Here is a 16,155-nt window from a genome sequence, read left to right as displayed (position 1 = left end):
AGAGTACATGATACCAGCATAATACAGTATGTGCGATAGATAGATAGATAGATAGATAGATAGATAGATAGATAGATAGATAGATAGATAGATAGATGTTGATTTTTAACCTTTGTACTGACTTCTTACAATTCTGTCTCTGACGTTTTTAACATTTGTTTTTGTAATGTTTGTGTTCAGCATCTTGAATTGATCTTTGTGTATGAAAAGTGCTCTATAAACAAAATTGCCTTCATTCGATTGAACCTTGGGAAGCCAAAAATGAAATGCTTTGTTCACTCGTGAATAAAACTAAGTTGTTTCAGTTCATATGACATTTCTAGTGCATTTCAGTGAGTTATCGTCCACGAAAATGCCACTGGGATCATGGTACTCCACATTTTCTCCCGTTATGCACAAAGACAGATTTACTGCAGGTTCCAGTTTGCCAGTAGCCACCAAGCAGCGCTGAGAAGATACTGTCAATTTCCAGTCAGGTCATTATTGCTGCAAAGAAACCGTGGGGTGTGTGTTTCAATCCATCTTAATAAAGCGCTCATGTGATCCTGTGGTTACAAAGCCATCAGTGTTAATTTACTCTGGAAGCTCTCCAACGCTACGCCAAAGCATCAAAGGGCAAAGAGGTTTGTGTGTTTGTTTGTGTTTCAGGCCAAAACAGGAGCTGTTTGCAAGGATTTGACATTAGTCTGATGGGTGATGATATTACAGCTGAGTCACCTGTTGCCATGGAGTAAAAAGAGTTAATCCCTCATGATTCATTATGCTTCAGCTTGTTTTCTTATGTTAGTTTTTCTCTGACAAGCACATTTAAAGTTAATGATAATTGTTCCCTTGCTGACACTGGGACAGTGACACATAATGTAATGATTGAGGATGCATTCCTGTCTCCACTGTAGTGGTTTCACAGATTATTCACACCAGATTTTGCATGTTAAATATGAAATGTGAACAGTATAAAACCTATTTAAAATAACATTTGTTTGCGTTTTTGTCTCCATGTCCAAAAAATGGAAACTATTTACAGGTGTTTTTCCAACTCTCTCCTCTCTGGCGGGCTTTGTGAAATTACCGTAATACACATGTTCACTTTGACCTGCAACTACTCAGGTTTCGGAAACCGTTGGGTAATTACGGTAATGCAAACGTGTCGTCTTCGATGCGCTGAGGGTTAAATCCATTTGAGACACATGTCGGATAAGACTCTTTAAAACACAACTCAATAATTCAAATGTGCTGTGAGCAATTAGAATAAATAAGCAAAGAAGCACAAAATAAATGGACTTGCTAATGAGCTGGCATGGAACTGTATGATGTCAGCAAGCTGCTATGGAGAGACTAATGATAGCACATTGCTGAGGTGTTGATAATGAATATGATCTGTTTCTTAAATTTTGTGCACTTCCACGCACATTTAAATCAAGCTACAGTTGTTGTTGTTGTAATTTGACTTTGGCTCGGGAAGCTTTTAGAACAAAAATGTGGAATAATGAGCTGTTTATTTAAATACAAACAAGTGCTAACAAATGCCGATTACTAAAAATCAGAACCACTTTGCTCTTAGACAGTACAAGCAAAGTACATCCCGATTGTGTGTTTGCATTGTGTAAATAAATACACACACACAGTTCCTTTTCTCGCACACATTACTGGCAGTCTGATTAGAGCATCTCGTCCCACCGGGACAGAGCGCACGCGCAGACACGCACCCACACACACCTGCCATTCTACTGGTGTGTGGGGAGTCACAGGAGAGCAAAGGAAACATGAGCATCTGCTGTTGTGACTGGCAGCACTTTAGTCAGATCTATCTTGCTCAGCCTGTGGGGAGCCACAGGAGGAGGATGGTGAGAAAGAAAAAAGAAAAAAAAAGGGAAAGGGGGGAAAGAGATTGAGAGAGATACACCTGCAAGTATACGACAGAACTACAGAGGAGAGCGTCACTTGACAGGTTAAACCCTATTTACTATAATTCTGGTCTTTCAGACAGAAAATAGCTGTCAAGATTATAAAACTCTGCAGGAAGTGATTTGTTAGAGGCATAAGTGTTGCCACCCACTAACAGAGGAGCGGTCTGACAGCTCATCTCTCCTGCAGCAAACTCTTCCAGGCGATCACAGTGACTCTGTGCCAGCTGGCTGCAGGCACCTCCCAATTACAGCTGCCATTTTGAAACGGTGGAACACACACACACACACACTTGTTTTTATGGTTTAGTGAGGACACACTAAAGCCCCTTACCCTGACTTTATACAGTTCTAGCACCACTCAACTGGACTCTACTTGGGTTTTTTTAAACTATTTTTTTCCCATTACAATTACGGATAGTAACTCGTACCTGGTGCTTTTTTTGGCACCTGCGCGTCAACAGACTGCCGGCCACTGATTGGTCAAAGTGTCGCGTCGTGAGCGCGACGTGCAGTGAGCACAGACGGCTGCTGTCTGCAAAAATACACGAGGTGCAGACGTTCCCGAGTTTGGTGGCTGACGAGGTGAACTAGTGTGTTTAATGAAGACCCCGCCCATTGAGGAGGTACTATGAAGTAATGGAAGTAGAGTAGAGTCGAGCTGAGTAGTGCCCTAACCCTAACCCAAATCTAACCCTTAATTAACCCTGAAAAAGCCCTTTAAAATTGGGCTGCCCAGACAAAATGTCCCCACTGTAATAACATATACGAGCAGAAACCCTTATTTTGTAATGGCTACACAGGAAGTAACAGCAGCATGCCCGTAGTTTGATGTAGTTGTTATGGTATGTGGTGTGCATCAAGCAGGAAGGCCGCCAGCGTTCTAAAAGTATATATTTAGTATATATATATAGGTAAGAAGAGTAATTGGCAAAGTTTAACTCCATCTTAAAAAGATCCACTGCATAAAAAAAAATGATACAATGTCAACTCTGGTTTTGCACGTTTGTTTTTCTGCTGCCATCTGTGTCTGAATGGATACAACAGAGGAAGAGGAAGAGAGAGAGAGAGGGATGAAATGAACACTTCCTCGCTGTGTGCATATACTGTGAGTCTGATAAAGAAAATAGAGACAACAAACACAAAGCAGGAGCTGCAGCGATTGAAAGTGCAACAGCTCGGCACACACCCACACACACACACCAGGAAATGGTGAATAATTAGTCTCTATTGACCAAAATTACACACACACACTACATTTCACCGATTTAACGTCTTCATACACATAAAATATTAAAGCTTTTTTTTTTTTTTTTGGCCGTAGGGAAAGACATGCATTTGCGTTGCATCACACTCGACAACAGACAACAACCTGCTATGTGCTCGCACAGGTGTCAATTCAATTAAATTAAATTTTACTTGTATAGCGCCAAATCACAACATACATTATCTCAACGGCACTGTACATAGACAACATCATCATCGCCGAGAGCAGAGAAACCCAACAATTCACATTTCCCTTTTAACAGGAAGCAATCTCTGACCATCTGGCCATCTGCCTCGACCGGTTGGGGTGAAAGGAAAAATGGGGGACAGAGGAGAGGTGGGGGGGCAGAAAGGGGGGAGAGAAAGGACAAGACTGAGAGGAAGTAGAGACAGAAGTCAAGCTTTATCTGTAAATGTGCAATTCATCAGCTATGACTTTGTTGATTTTCAAATGTTTAAGATTTCTTTGGTATGAAGAGGTGAAGCAGGAAGACACATATCTACTCACTTCCATCCATCCATCCATCCATCCATGCCAATCTCATCTGACATAGGGTGACAGGTGGGGTCACACCCTGGACAGGTCACCAGTCCCGAGTGACGAGGCTTGTTTCCACTGGCTCGCCTCGCCTCAGCACAGTTAAGTTGTATTTCCACTAGCATACCAGGTACCAGGTACTTTTCTTAGTACCTGCTCTGGCGAGGTTCCAAGCAAGCTGAGTAGCTACTATGAGTGACGATTGGTCAGGAACAGGAAGACACGTCTGACCCAAGAATCAAGCCGAACAATCCCGAACTGTAGCTCAGTCAAAAAGAATTAACAATCCTTAAAAACGTGGGTTAATCTCCAACAGTTACCAGGGAAAGGTTTAAAATCTCTACTATTTTGTCGAGGAAAGGCAACTGAAACCGTGCCGTGCCGTAGCTGGGACCATAGTGGAAAAGGGCCAATACAACCATTCACTCTCACACTCACACCTCAATCAATCAATTTAGAGTGTCCAATTGATCTAATCCCCATATTGCATGTGTTTGGACTGTGGGAGGAAGCCGGAGAACCTGGAATAAACTTGAGAGAACATGCCACCTCCGTGCAGAAAGGCCCTTGTTCTGAACTTGGTCTTTTGCTGCTACCCACACTTCCACATGTACCAATTTGTGTTCCCAATCCCAAAATGTACTATGTGCATCCATAGCAACAGCGTGTTTTAAATCCCTCTCTTGTAATCCAATTTTACTGACGAGAAGAGGCAATATCTCCGTGTCTGGAGAGCTCTCTCAATATTAACAATGATCCACGCTAAGAGCCAGCTAGTTACCGTGAAAGGCCCCGGGTTATCATCGCCGCCAATTACCCGTCAGTATCAATGTTCCTCGTGTGTCACATGACATGGTTTATTCAGCAATTTTAGATATCATAGAGTTCATCAGCACCCTGATGAGAGGACAATAAAGAACACTACTTCGTGAAGGGACTGCGTAATATGAGCTTCAGCGATGTAATGATATCCAAAGCAAAAGTGGTTACACACTCAGGGGGAAACGGTTTTCATATTATTGTACAACTTCATAAAATAACGTGTGTGAGTGTGTGTGTGTGTGTGCGTGTACTCTGTGATTAGGGCTTTTTAACAGCAGTGTCTAATGACTCGCAGCATGTCATCCAGTGTCGGGTTAATAACACACTTCTAGACACAGGAGATCAGTGACTCCTCTGTAATTACGCACCACAACATAACACACGACGAGTACTCGTCGAGTGCCTACTGTACTCCGACGCTCATCTTTTCTGACAATTTAACAAAAATAAATGCTGCCGGAGACGCGGTTTTGTGTTCAATGATCTACAACAAAGTGGATTACGGGAGGTTGAGGACACTGCAGAGAAAGTTTTCTCTTTGTTTCAATGAAAAAGAGCGAGATATGTGAGAGGGGGGTTAGAGGTGAGGAATCTGTTGATGATGCCCATGTTGCTTGGCGACCGTGGCGTCATGGTAACTTGCCGCATCCACAGTCCCATGTGATGGCGACACAAAATAAACCCCCCCCCCCCAAAAACATTTTCTTTGCTGTCTTCCTCCTCAACAGTCAAAGAGGCAAACCAGCCTCTCAACGCCGCTGCCAACAACCCACTCAGAATAACGATAATTTGGTTTCCCTATCGATGATGACATCCAACGCTGAGAGCGACTCAAACCAAACACGGGAGGCCATGTTTGGAAAGCAACTGTTGTTTTTGTCTCAAAAAAAAAAAAGGCGATCAATTGTGGCTCAGACTCTGGTGGGCGGCCAAACCCTTTTTGGATCTGCTGCCAAAGTGCTAATGCAATCCCAGGCCAGAAATAACCCCCCAGCAATCAATATTCAAATAGCTCAGCCCTCAGAGGTCTCCTCCACAGACCTGCATCGTCTCTTCTCCTTATGGGGATGGGAATCAAGAACCTGGAGCTATAACCTGGCTCCAGTTTGTCCAACATCTGAAGCGTACATGTTTATCAATCCCTTTCCTGATTGACACATGGCAAGACAAATGAATCCCATGTTTTATTTTCCTTCTTTTTCTTCGAGATACCTACCAATTTTGCACGTATTAATCCTTGAACATTTGTGATTTGGGTAGCAGTACACGAAAGTTACTGGCTTGAATATTCATGTACATATTTGTATAGATTCAGATAGATAATGAGAATATGACAAAAAATAAATAGAATTTGAATCCCTACGCTTTGGCCGTCCTTTCTCTTTCTCAAAACACCTCACATTATCATCTTATTTCCCTTATTTTTCTTGTTATTCGCTTTTTCTGTCACAGTTTCTTTCTGCCTGTGGGAAGTCTTTGCAGGTGGCCCTGTCGCCCTGAGCTGATACCCCCCCCCCCCCCCCCGGTCCTGATAAGACAGAATCCTCTCTTCTTGACTTTTTAATGTCAAAATTGACAAGTATAAGGATTTGAGTAAAAAGGTCAGTTGATGTAGTTTAAACTGAATAGATTTTAAAGTGTAAAAGTCATTTTTGTTACTTAGGTAAGTTTGGGTTAGTAGGATGGGAGATTATTTAAAATCCTCTTCACAACCAAACTCAATGAGACTCTGTTTCTACTGGACCGTTAGGTTTAACTTTACGTCTTTAAATTTACGAGTATTTGTTGTTTTTCATCATCACAAGTATCCAAAAAAACTTAGCGTCATGGAAAAGTAGCGGAAGTTATCGATGCTGTTGCGTGTTCGTGTGCTCTGGAGGCGGAGCTTCGATGGGAGGTCTGAAGGAAGGGGCTGGGACTTTTTGAATTCAAACGGTTTGAAATGTTTTTTCCAGGATCTCCAACCCTACCTTTAAATAACCTGCAGGTATAACGAGACAGTGATTGATGTAATCCCTCAAAGTCTTATGTGAAATCAATCAAATTAGCTTGATTAAAGGATTACAGGAAGTAGTCCTGGATACAGCTTCAGTGATGCATCTGCAGCCGTTAGTAGTTACAGTAATAAAGAACTATTTTGATAATCGAATGCTCGGTTTGAAGCTTTTTTCATTTTTAAAACAAGACTTATGATTGTTTCAGCTTCTTAAATGTGAATATTCTCTTCATTTCTTTGCTCCAGATAACAAAGAAATCATAAAAAGTGAATCGTTTTGGTTTAAACATCATCATTTCCAGGTTTGACAAACACTGATACACATTTTTTAACGTTTCCCGACATATTATGGACCAAGCGATTAATCGTGAATATAATCGACGGATCGATGATCGTTTATGAAAACAATCGTTGGTTGCAGCTCTAGTAGCCGTAAACAGTAGGAGCTCAAGGGAACAGAGAAACAAAATGAAACAGATGAAACCAAACAGATTATTAGAAGCACAGAGACTAAAATACACTAGGGAGGCAAGAAGTGTAGGGAAAACACAACAAGTGAAGCCTTTAACACTTCAACACTGCACTAAAAGTCCATGGAAACAACAGATTAATTAATTAACAAGAAAACTAAATGTCCAAATAAAGCCACAGCACTTGAGAACCCAGGGGTCAGTGTTCAACAATCGTGTTCCTCGTGGAAACATAACTAAGAGCAGTTACCTGCATTTTCTGTCATACCTCAACTTGGTTTAGTGAAGATTTCTGCCGTGCTTATTGTGTGTTTTACTACATCAGAGATATTTTCAGTGGTAATGACTGTGAAAGAAAGCACAAAACCCCCCCGCCCTGTGCGTCTGTGACAAATGAACATATCAGAGATCTGTGCCGCTGTCACTGTAAGAAGAGAAATGACCTATTCCACTGGGGGGGGGTTAACCACGGGCCCCATCAAAGAGAATTGGTTAAAAGGAGCGTTTTAATAATTGATGAGTGCAGAGTCAGAGGTGGCCTGGATATCAGAGCAAGGCAGGTTTAAAAAAAGAAGCACGGGTCAATTTAATGATCACATGGACAAAAGGCGTCAGCGCGCGTGTGTACACTGTGTTCTGATGCGCGGCTTCACCATTAGTCAACAGGTCGGATCTGCAGCGCCGCTCGCAGTTACGCACAATCAAATACGTGTAAGCGCAGGACGGATGGAATGATGAGGCAGAGCGCAGTGGAGGAGGTGGAGGCTCTGAGTCACGCGCACACGCACACACACACACACACACAAAAAGAGAAAGAGAAGAAACTCAGGAGGGAGACGATGCAGAGTCTCAGCGTGTTCATGCGCTTTAAGGCTTTTTCTGCAATAAACTGATTCAACAAAATCACAAAAAGGTTAAAAAAAAAAAACCTGAATACCACATAACTTTAATAACTAGAGTATTAACTGCACTTTGTTTGCAACAGCAAAGTTCTGAAATTATTGAGAGCCTTCATTTTATTTTCTATATTTTTATTATTTGCAAATGGACATGAGGGATATTGAAAATCTGCATCAAAAATAACATTTAATAGTATTTGAGTCGTCACATTTTGAATTGAATTCATGTTTCAGCAGACACAGTAGCAGCTTTCTGTAATTACTACGTGTCAGAAAAACTATTAACAAGTTTGGATACAGTAAAATGTGTTACACACACACACACACACTATGAAACAATGGGTTCTGTGTGTATCTGAATATCCTGAGGAGAAAATGAGAAAAATATACAAAACACCCTGGACAGGTCGCCAATCCAACACAGCTACAGTCAATTTAGAGCGGAGGGGTCAAACTTGTGGCCCACAGGCCACATGTGGCCCCCCCATCAACTTCATGCAGCCCGCCACTTAATATGAAGTTATAAAGAGTTATTTCAATATTTAATTTCTTCATATTTTGAACTATTTATCATTCTCTATCTCTTAAAAGTATGTGAAATATCATCATAAGTATTACTTAACAAGCTACTCCACAGAGATTTGAGGATTTGAGCAGGTGGACTGCTGGTTCTCGCCACTACTCTGCCAAGTGGCCTATTAGAGACTCAAATGAACCCACATGGCCCACCCACCTCTGCTCAGACTGGAGGACAAAAGCCAGAGAACCTGGAGGACATCCACACACATGCCACAGGGGAGAACATGACGAGAACAACACAACACAGAAAGGCGGCTGGCTGCTGCCTGGCAGGTTTTGAAATCACAAACCCTCTGGCTGTGAAGCAACGGTGCCAACCGCTGCGCCACTGTGCTGCCCGCGGCCCCGAATAAATGAGGTTAATTCTTTGATCCGCCATAAGAGGTCTGAAAGAAAACTGTATCCCCAGCCGGATCACCAAAATGCTTTGGGAACAGAGTGAAGTCTATTCTGCAATGATGTGTTTCTGTATGAAGAGTTAAAATAAACAACAACGTTCAAATGAATGATGTATTTAGCTGGTGGTATAACCCAAACTTAACAAGAATATTTAACTGTTATGGTCTGGTCCAAGAGAACTATAAACAGACTGGGATACATTATTTGGATGCGGTGGTGTATGTTTGTGCTGCTGTGCTGGTGCAGTGGCCTGAGCATATGTGGTAAGATATTTGTGGAGTTGTGTCAGCTGTGATGCTGATGTTTTATGCTCGTACTCGCTGCTCGACTACACGCCACATACTCAGTCAGCTTTAACAGGGAGTGAAAGGGAAAGTCACAAAGATGAATATCAACCATTTTTTGCTGAATGAGTCAACAAAGGTCATTTTACCAGTGATCTGCAAGCACGCCGACACCTTTTTGGCTTTACTTCTGGGTATGTTTGTCACCTTTTTACTACTGTATGTCAAGTACTAAACCCTAACCCTAAAGCCATGTCTTTTTTTTTAGACCCAGGGACGTAACACGTGATCCGTTTGCCGTGATTGAAGACACAGCTGCCAGCATGTGATAGGTCGCGCGTCAACGGGACACCGGGGGATCAGACTGAGTCGACACGACGGGCAGATGTCACATTGACAGACAGCAAATCCAAGCAGGCCCCTGATTAAGTTAATGACAGCAGCCATCACTCTAATGGAATTGTACTCACTGACAAATGCTGGAACACATATAAAACAGATGCAAAGCACAGCTAGAGGCGACAAGTTGCTCCCGAGTGAATGAAGAAAAGTAAACACAAGTCGGACGAGCCTGAACTGTGGAGCTGAGGAGAGCGGAAACGTAGAAGGTTAAAGTGGGTTTGAGCACTCGGGCACGTCTTCACAGCATTCATGCAATTATTATAGGTCAATTTAAGTCTCTTAAGATTGGGTTTGTGGTGCGTCAAATCCAATCGTCCTCCACATGAGGGTCACGGCATAGGCCTAAAGGCGGGTTTGACCATGGACAGGTCAACACCAGTACGACATACAGAGACACAACTGTTTACTCTCATACTCTCATATTTAGAATGTCCAAAATTAACCTCATCTGCATGTTTTTGTGATCGTGGGAGGAAGGAAGTCAGAGTTCCTGCAAAAAACCCACACTCCTTGCTGCGAGGCAACAATGGTAGCCGCTGTGTCTTACTACATTATGTAGTGACTCGACTAAATGGCTCATGGAGTTCAATTGTTCAATCGTGTACTTAGAGTCCATGGTTTTCAATAGAGAGGAAATCGGCAAGAGGCTCCTTGTGTTTGCGTGTGCTGCTTCATGGTGAGTGGAGCTTAATGCACACTCTTTTCCACTTCCTATTACTCGCTCCCTCTCTTTTCCACTCATCATGTCTCTATCGTACACCGTCAGGCCATTCCAAATGGAACAAGGGATGGACAGAGGGAGAGATGAAAGGGGAGAAAGAGGAGGTCAAAGGGGAGAGATGGTGTTAGACGAGTGTCGCTCAGGTCAACGGCGTTACAGATGCTGCCGTCGTCGTCCTTTCCAGGCTTCCATTCCTGCTCATGATTCAGCTAAGTGCACCCTGCGCCTATTTATGGGAGCTTGCATGAATTGATCACCAGAAAGCCGTCTCGATTCCGCTTCATTATAAAGAACACCATTTACAGTTGACGCCGCCGCACCACCAAGAAGACAAAAAAAAACAACAACCTCCGAGGCTCCCTTTCCATTCTCACCATTCTCCACCAAAAAAGCAGAGCGACTGCGAGTGAGTGAAGCAGGTGAGGAACACAGCAGATGGTGTTGATCAAATGTAAGAACAGAGCGTGCGTGTCGCCTATCGTGCCGTCGATACACGGAGCAGTTGTGAGCTTCTCCAAAGGCGCAACAAAACAACACCAAACCTAATTGTCCCTAATCCCCTGATAGTTATTGGGATGTAAGAAAAACAAAACGCTCGGCTAGATTGATGGCGTAATCAATGACAATGTAACTATGGCAACAGGTTGCCAGGTTTTAATTGGATATTTCTGAGTCTCAGAGACAGATTGATTGAGAAGGGAAGCGTCCCAGGGATTCCTAATTTAGTTTGAGTTTAAGCTCAAAGGTTGATTAGATTGATTTGGCTTGTCCTTTGCAACTGCATGCAAACAGCAGTAAAAGGATTTAACCGGAAAACACTGGCACACGGCGTGTATCCACCTGACTGAGCACAATGAATGTACGCACAAAAAAGTCTTGAATTTTCCGTTCTAGCCGTACAATGTCAACCTGCAGTTGGTAGGGAAAAATGAACAGGGTTCATCCTCTGAGGACCATGAATGTCACCTGCTGTATCAATAGTTTTGTGTCCATGTTGAGGAGGTACTGCATTAATGGAAAACATCGGGCCTGATACCAGGCCGAGTAGTGCTAGAACTGAAAAGTGGAAAAGTGCCATTAGCCTTACAGTAGATCTTTTGTGGTTTCCCAAAAAGGCTGTGTGATACAAACAAATTAAAAATAATTATACTTGTTCTGCCTTGTCCACACAGACAAATGACACCAAATGAGACACAGCCTCACCGCTCTTCCAAGGTCTTTTTCTGATAAGCTATTAAACAACACAGAGTTTAGCTTTGAGCAGTGGGAGGATGGGTCCTAAAGCAGTGAGGTACATACAAGGACACAATATTCATCAGCAGCAAAGAGTAAGGTTTTTAGAATATAAACCGGATCATCTGTGGATTATGATACAACTATGGAATTGTTTGTTGTTAGGAGAAGCAGATTGTTTCCATGTGTCTCAGTTCACTGTGCCAGGAGACATGCTGAATCAGATTTTTACAAACAATACAGAAATGTGTATGGTTAAAAAAAAATAATACAAAAAATCAACAGCTTTATAGAGTCAGTGTGACTATGACCAATTCTCCAAAAAAGGCAAAAAAAAAAAAAAAGACATCTTCAACTCAACAGATTTACCAAGAGACAGACTGACCTTTAGGGCCTGAGAGCGGTTAGCCAGCAGTCCCTCTATGTTCCCAGCAGCCGTTGACACCAGTGCCCTCGCATTGTTCGTCTCCACGCTGAAGTGAGCTTTGTGATTTTTGTATATCTGAGACAGATCACAAGAGAAAGACTTGGAGTCAGAAATCAGCACGAACAAACCTGAAGACAAACTGGCTGGTTAGCACACAGAAAATAAATGAAAGATTTGTACAATTTTATGCAACAACTCGTCAGGAAATCATTGCAAAGAGAAAGTTAACACCTAGGAGCTTTAACACTAATGATCATGTTTTTGTGGCGTTCCTTAGATTTACTACATCTGAGGCTGTTACTTCCATGTTTAATCTTCTGTCCTTCAATTTTATATATATATATATATATATATAAATGCAATGCCAAATGCCAAACAGCCAATTATTTAGCAGCCTAGGGGGGATTCCACTGTCCACCAAACAAACTGAGTCAGATCTTAGGGGCATGCATGTGTCCACATCTTCTCTGCATCTGATGGATTTTGTTTTGTTTGTCTTACTAGTTTTTTATTAAGTATACAATATTATTTCTATGTGTTTTATCAATATTTGACTCACATATTTGTAAAACTAACTTGGTACAATTGTGTACAATATATTTTTCATCCATTAACATTTGAAACAGATCCAGGACACATTATGAAACAATTAGGACAATTAATTAAAGCAATTAGGATAATTCATGACATACACAGTACGTAAAGGTTAAAGGTAAAATATAAAGCATCAAGTCATTTAAGTAGAATCACTTGAGTGAATTCCATTCAACAAAGTAATACCACTTGAGTTCAACTGTCATTGCCGCTGACAGTCATTTAATAAAAACATGTTTGTAACGATTTCCTTGATGCCTTAAATCTAATTTATTCTGGAGCAGGAAGCGGAGGTGCCAGATGCATTATGCTAATTTTCTCCTTTATGTGAGCCTCTGTGTGGAGCAACTATGGCTGTCACTGCATAGTTGTGACATTGATTTTATCTGAGCGTACAAATGATACAGCAATATGTCTAATGAGAAGCCACTATATATAGTTTAGGGACAACTTAGTTCACGCAAAAATTTTTACTGTGACTTGAGAAAACCAGACTTAAGAAAACTAAAAGTTAACTAAACTCTTTTGTGTCAAAAAAACAAAACAAGAGTCGTCAAATGAAAGTTAATTTGTAGTTCTTAACATATTTAGTGTGTTTTTTTATTAACTTTTTGTCTCTCCCTCTACGTTAATCCTCTCTCCTACAGCATCCAATAGCTACTTTCCTTACTGAGGTGTTGGCTAGCATGTCGCTAACATTAACACAATACAATACATTTAAGAATAGGACAAAATGGGCTCCCCCATTATTGAAAACTTACACATTTAGCTTTCAAAATGATTCCATTTACAATGTCTTGTATTCAACATTAAGGGGGCATTTGAATGGAACAATTCACCTCAAAAACGCTGGCTAACTTGCTAGCTTACAATAGCAGCAAAGTGGGAGAAAACAAAAGTCGGCTTTTATTAGTTTTATCGTTGTTTATTAGTGACATAAATGAAAACTTAATGAAGATCATTGAGTCGTCCCTTGCGTCCTCCAGTTTTGAGTTTTTCAAGTTTGGACAAGAGCTGCATTGAAGAAAAACTAGCATAACTTGACACTCTGAAGTTAAACTGCTCCTGACATGACATTTTCACAAAAATGTAAAAAAATAAAATATCCTTACCTTTATTAGGTCATGCAGACCACTGGCTGTGTCCGTCATTGTGACCAACTCATTTTGCATCTGGTCCACCCATTCCTTCACCCTGAAAACACAAACAGCAGTCTATCACCTAATCTCATCCACTGTAAAAAAAAAACCTGCAAAGTCTACTCAAACCTGTTGAGCTGCACGTACAGTAACACATCCATGTTGATAACATGACCTCAGATCTTCTACTTACTAGAACATTATGTTAAAAAAGCATGAAATAATAATGTTTAGCCAAGTGAATACATGGCTCTACTCCACATGAGCTGTGCATTAAGGGAAGGCTATTCATAGTTGCCAGCATGAGAGTGTCACACCCTTGGGGGGGCAGAGATGCTGGTTAATGTCTTCCGATGAGAAAGATCAGAAAGGAATGAAAGACAGGGAAACACAAAGAGGCATAAAAGATTAAAAAAAAAAAAAAAAAGCTCAGTAAATGCTCATTTATTGGCGTTTAGTCTTTGGTAAATGTGACTGAAAATGTACATCTACACATCTCCATCATCTCCAGGATGTTTAAACTGTCAAGAATCAAATTTATGAACCGTAGTTCAGCCATTAGGATTTTTATGGACACCAATTACTTTACTACAGTTCAGCTCAGAATATAAGCACAAATGTGAACAGAATATGAGAAACTGCTGACCAAACCATAACTGTCACACAACAACCAATGAATCTCTTTAAATGGCAGTAGCAGTGTCATGCCTTTACACATAGCCCATGAGCACAATGATAAAAGGGCATTTTCTATATCTTTTTTATAAAAAATAATGATTGTGACAGGTCAATAGTGATAACTATTGCAAGTGAGTTGCATGTTACATTATAAACTAGCATTAAAACTTGGGTTTCTTTACATACACAATGTTTATTTTATTTAAATGTTAATACTTAATAATAATCGGTGCTATAGCAATATGGCGCATAGTTAACAGCATGCCATTTGCATTTTTTCTGAGAAGTGTACACTGCAAGTTCACATACTAACCCTCCGGCAGCGTCTTTACAACTGAAAATAAAAAATACATGACATAATGCATATAGAGAATTGCCCTTCCTCCCCCACTGTGCGAGTTAACCTCCTCGCCTTTCACAGTGCTGCAGGGCCTCTGACACAGGAACCCTGTCTATGTTATCTTATTTAAAAAAATACAGTGTAACACGAGCAGGCTGGGCTCACACTGGAAATGTGTGGCATAACAGCCACGCGGTATATTTAGCCTCCTGAGCGACAGCTGCTCGTCGCTGAGGGCAGATATAGGATGTGCATACTGTCAGCACATAACTTTTTTAACCCCAGGGTCATGGCGATGTGAGACTAAGAGTATAAAATCCGTTCTACGCGGCTTTTAAGGCCCCGAGTTGGAGTTTTGATGTGTTTGCTGAGGGACAAATTTGCACATGGAGCCAGATCCAGGGTCGAGATAAGGTCCAGTGACCAGAGCGAGCAGGTGTCCAGTGAGGTTGTCCATGCATGTGACTTTTCCATGTTGTCCTCAAGCAAAAGGGGGACAGGTGTCTGACGGGGAAAATGGCTGTAAAGCTATGCTCCAATGAAGAGGAGCTGAAGTTCATTATTTGTCCTGTGTTTCTAATACGGCGCAACAAAACAACATTTTTATTCATAATAAAACTATATGAACCACATGTTCCCATCGAATCTAAAGCAACTCAAGCTAAAAGACAGACAGACAGACAGACAGATAGATAGATAGATAGATAGATCTTAAATATCTTTAAAGACAGAAATAGTTAACCTGGACACTTCTATGTAGCTTTTACCATTTTACTATTCCATTGTGTCACTATTTTACTGTTTTACTTTATGTTGCTGTGCCTTTAAATCTGTAAAGCACTCTGGTGAACCTTGGTTGTTTTTAAATAAAGTTGACTTGACTTGACATAAACCGGAATAAATATCTCACAGGCCAAGCCGACGTCCACAAATACCCACAACCTTCTTCTCAGTGCAAAGCTTCGCAATCCCTGCATAACACCAGAGTGGGTGGTTACAAGAGTTCCTTGTGTGTCTTAAAGAACAGAAGCAGATGACGGACAACGTCTGGGAAAATTAGATTTAACGAAAGAAACATGCACGTGACGGCACGGTGGAAACTTGGGCACAGAAAAATGAGATAGCATCGTGATCGGGTCCCATTCTGCTCTCCCTCTCACTCATTCTGTCCTGCTCCTCAGGGAAATTTGAGGAGGAGGAGGAGAAGGAGGAGGAGGTGGTCGACAAATTAAGAAAAAAAGAAGGCATGAAGCCTCCCTCCAACATGGCTGGTTGAGCCTTGTGGAGCTGAAACGAGAGGAGCTGTGTGAAGTGTGAGACCTGCTGGCGTTACAAGCCTCTCTTCTCCCACACTTGTCTCACTGAGTCATTAATATCACCAGTTTATAGAGCAGACTGTTTCTCAGAATGTCTTCTTTCTTTTCCATAAGTTCTTTCATTACACTGCTCATTCACAGACACTGA

At 41.4% G+C, this 16,155-nt stretch overlaps 1 protein-coding gene across 1 annotated transcript in view; it reads right to left on the bottom strand.

The window, feature by feature from the left end:
* Positions 1 to 16,155, bottom strand: part of cacna2d1a (calcium channel, voltage-dependent, alpha 2/delta subunit 1a) — an 86,679-nt gene that overhangs the window by 55,595 nt on the left and 14,929 nt on the right. The window contains exons 2-3 of the mRNA XM_058624205.1: positions 13,647 to 13,728; positions 11,899 to 12,015 (exon numbers count right to left, since the gene is read on the bottom strand). Of these exons, the coding sequence (XP_058480188.1) occupies positions 11,899 to 12,015; positions 13,647 to 13,728 (199 nt within the window). The remainder of the gene's footprint in view (positions 1 to 11,898; positions 12,016 to 13,646; positions 13,729 to 16,155) is intronic.

The sequence above is a fragment of the Solea solea genome, chromosome 3, assembly GCF_958295425.1.
Source record: "Solea solea chromosome 3, fSolSol10.1, whole genome shotgun sequence".
Lineage (NCBI taxonomy): Eukaryota > Metazoa > Chordata > Actinopteri > Pleuronectiformes > Soleidae > Solea > Solea solea.
This window is presented reverse-complemented; position numbering and strand designations above follow the sequence as displayed.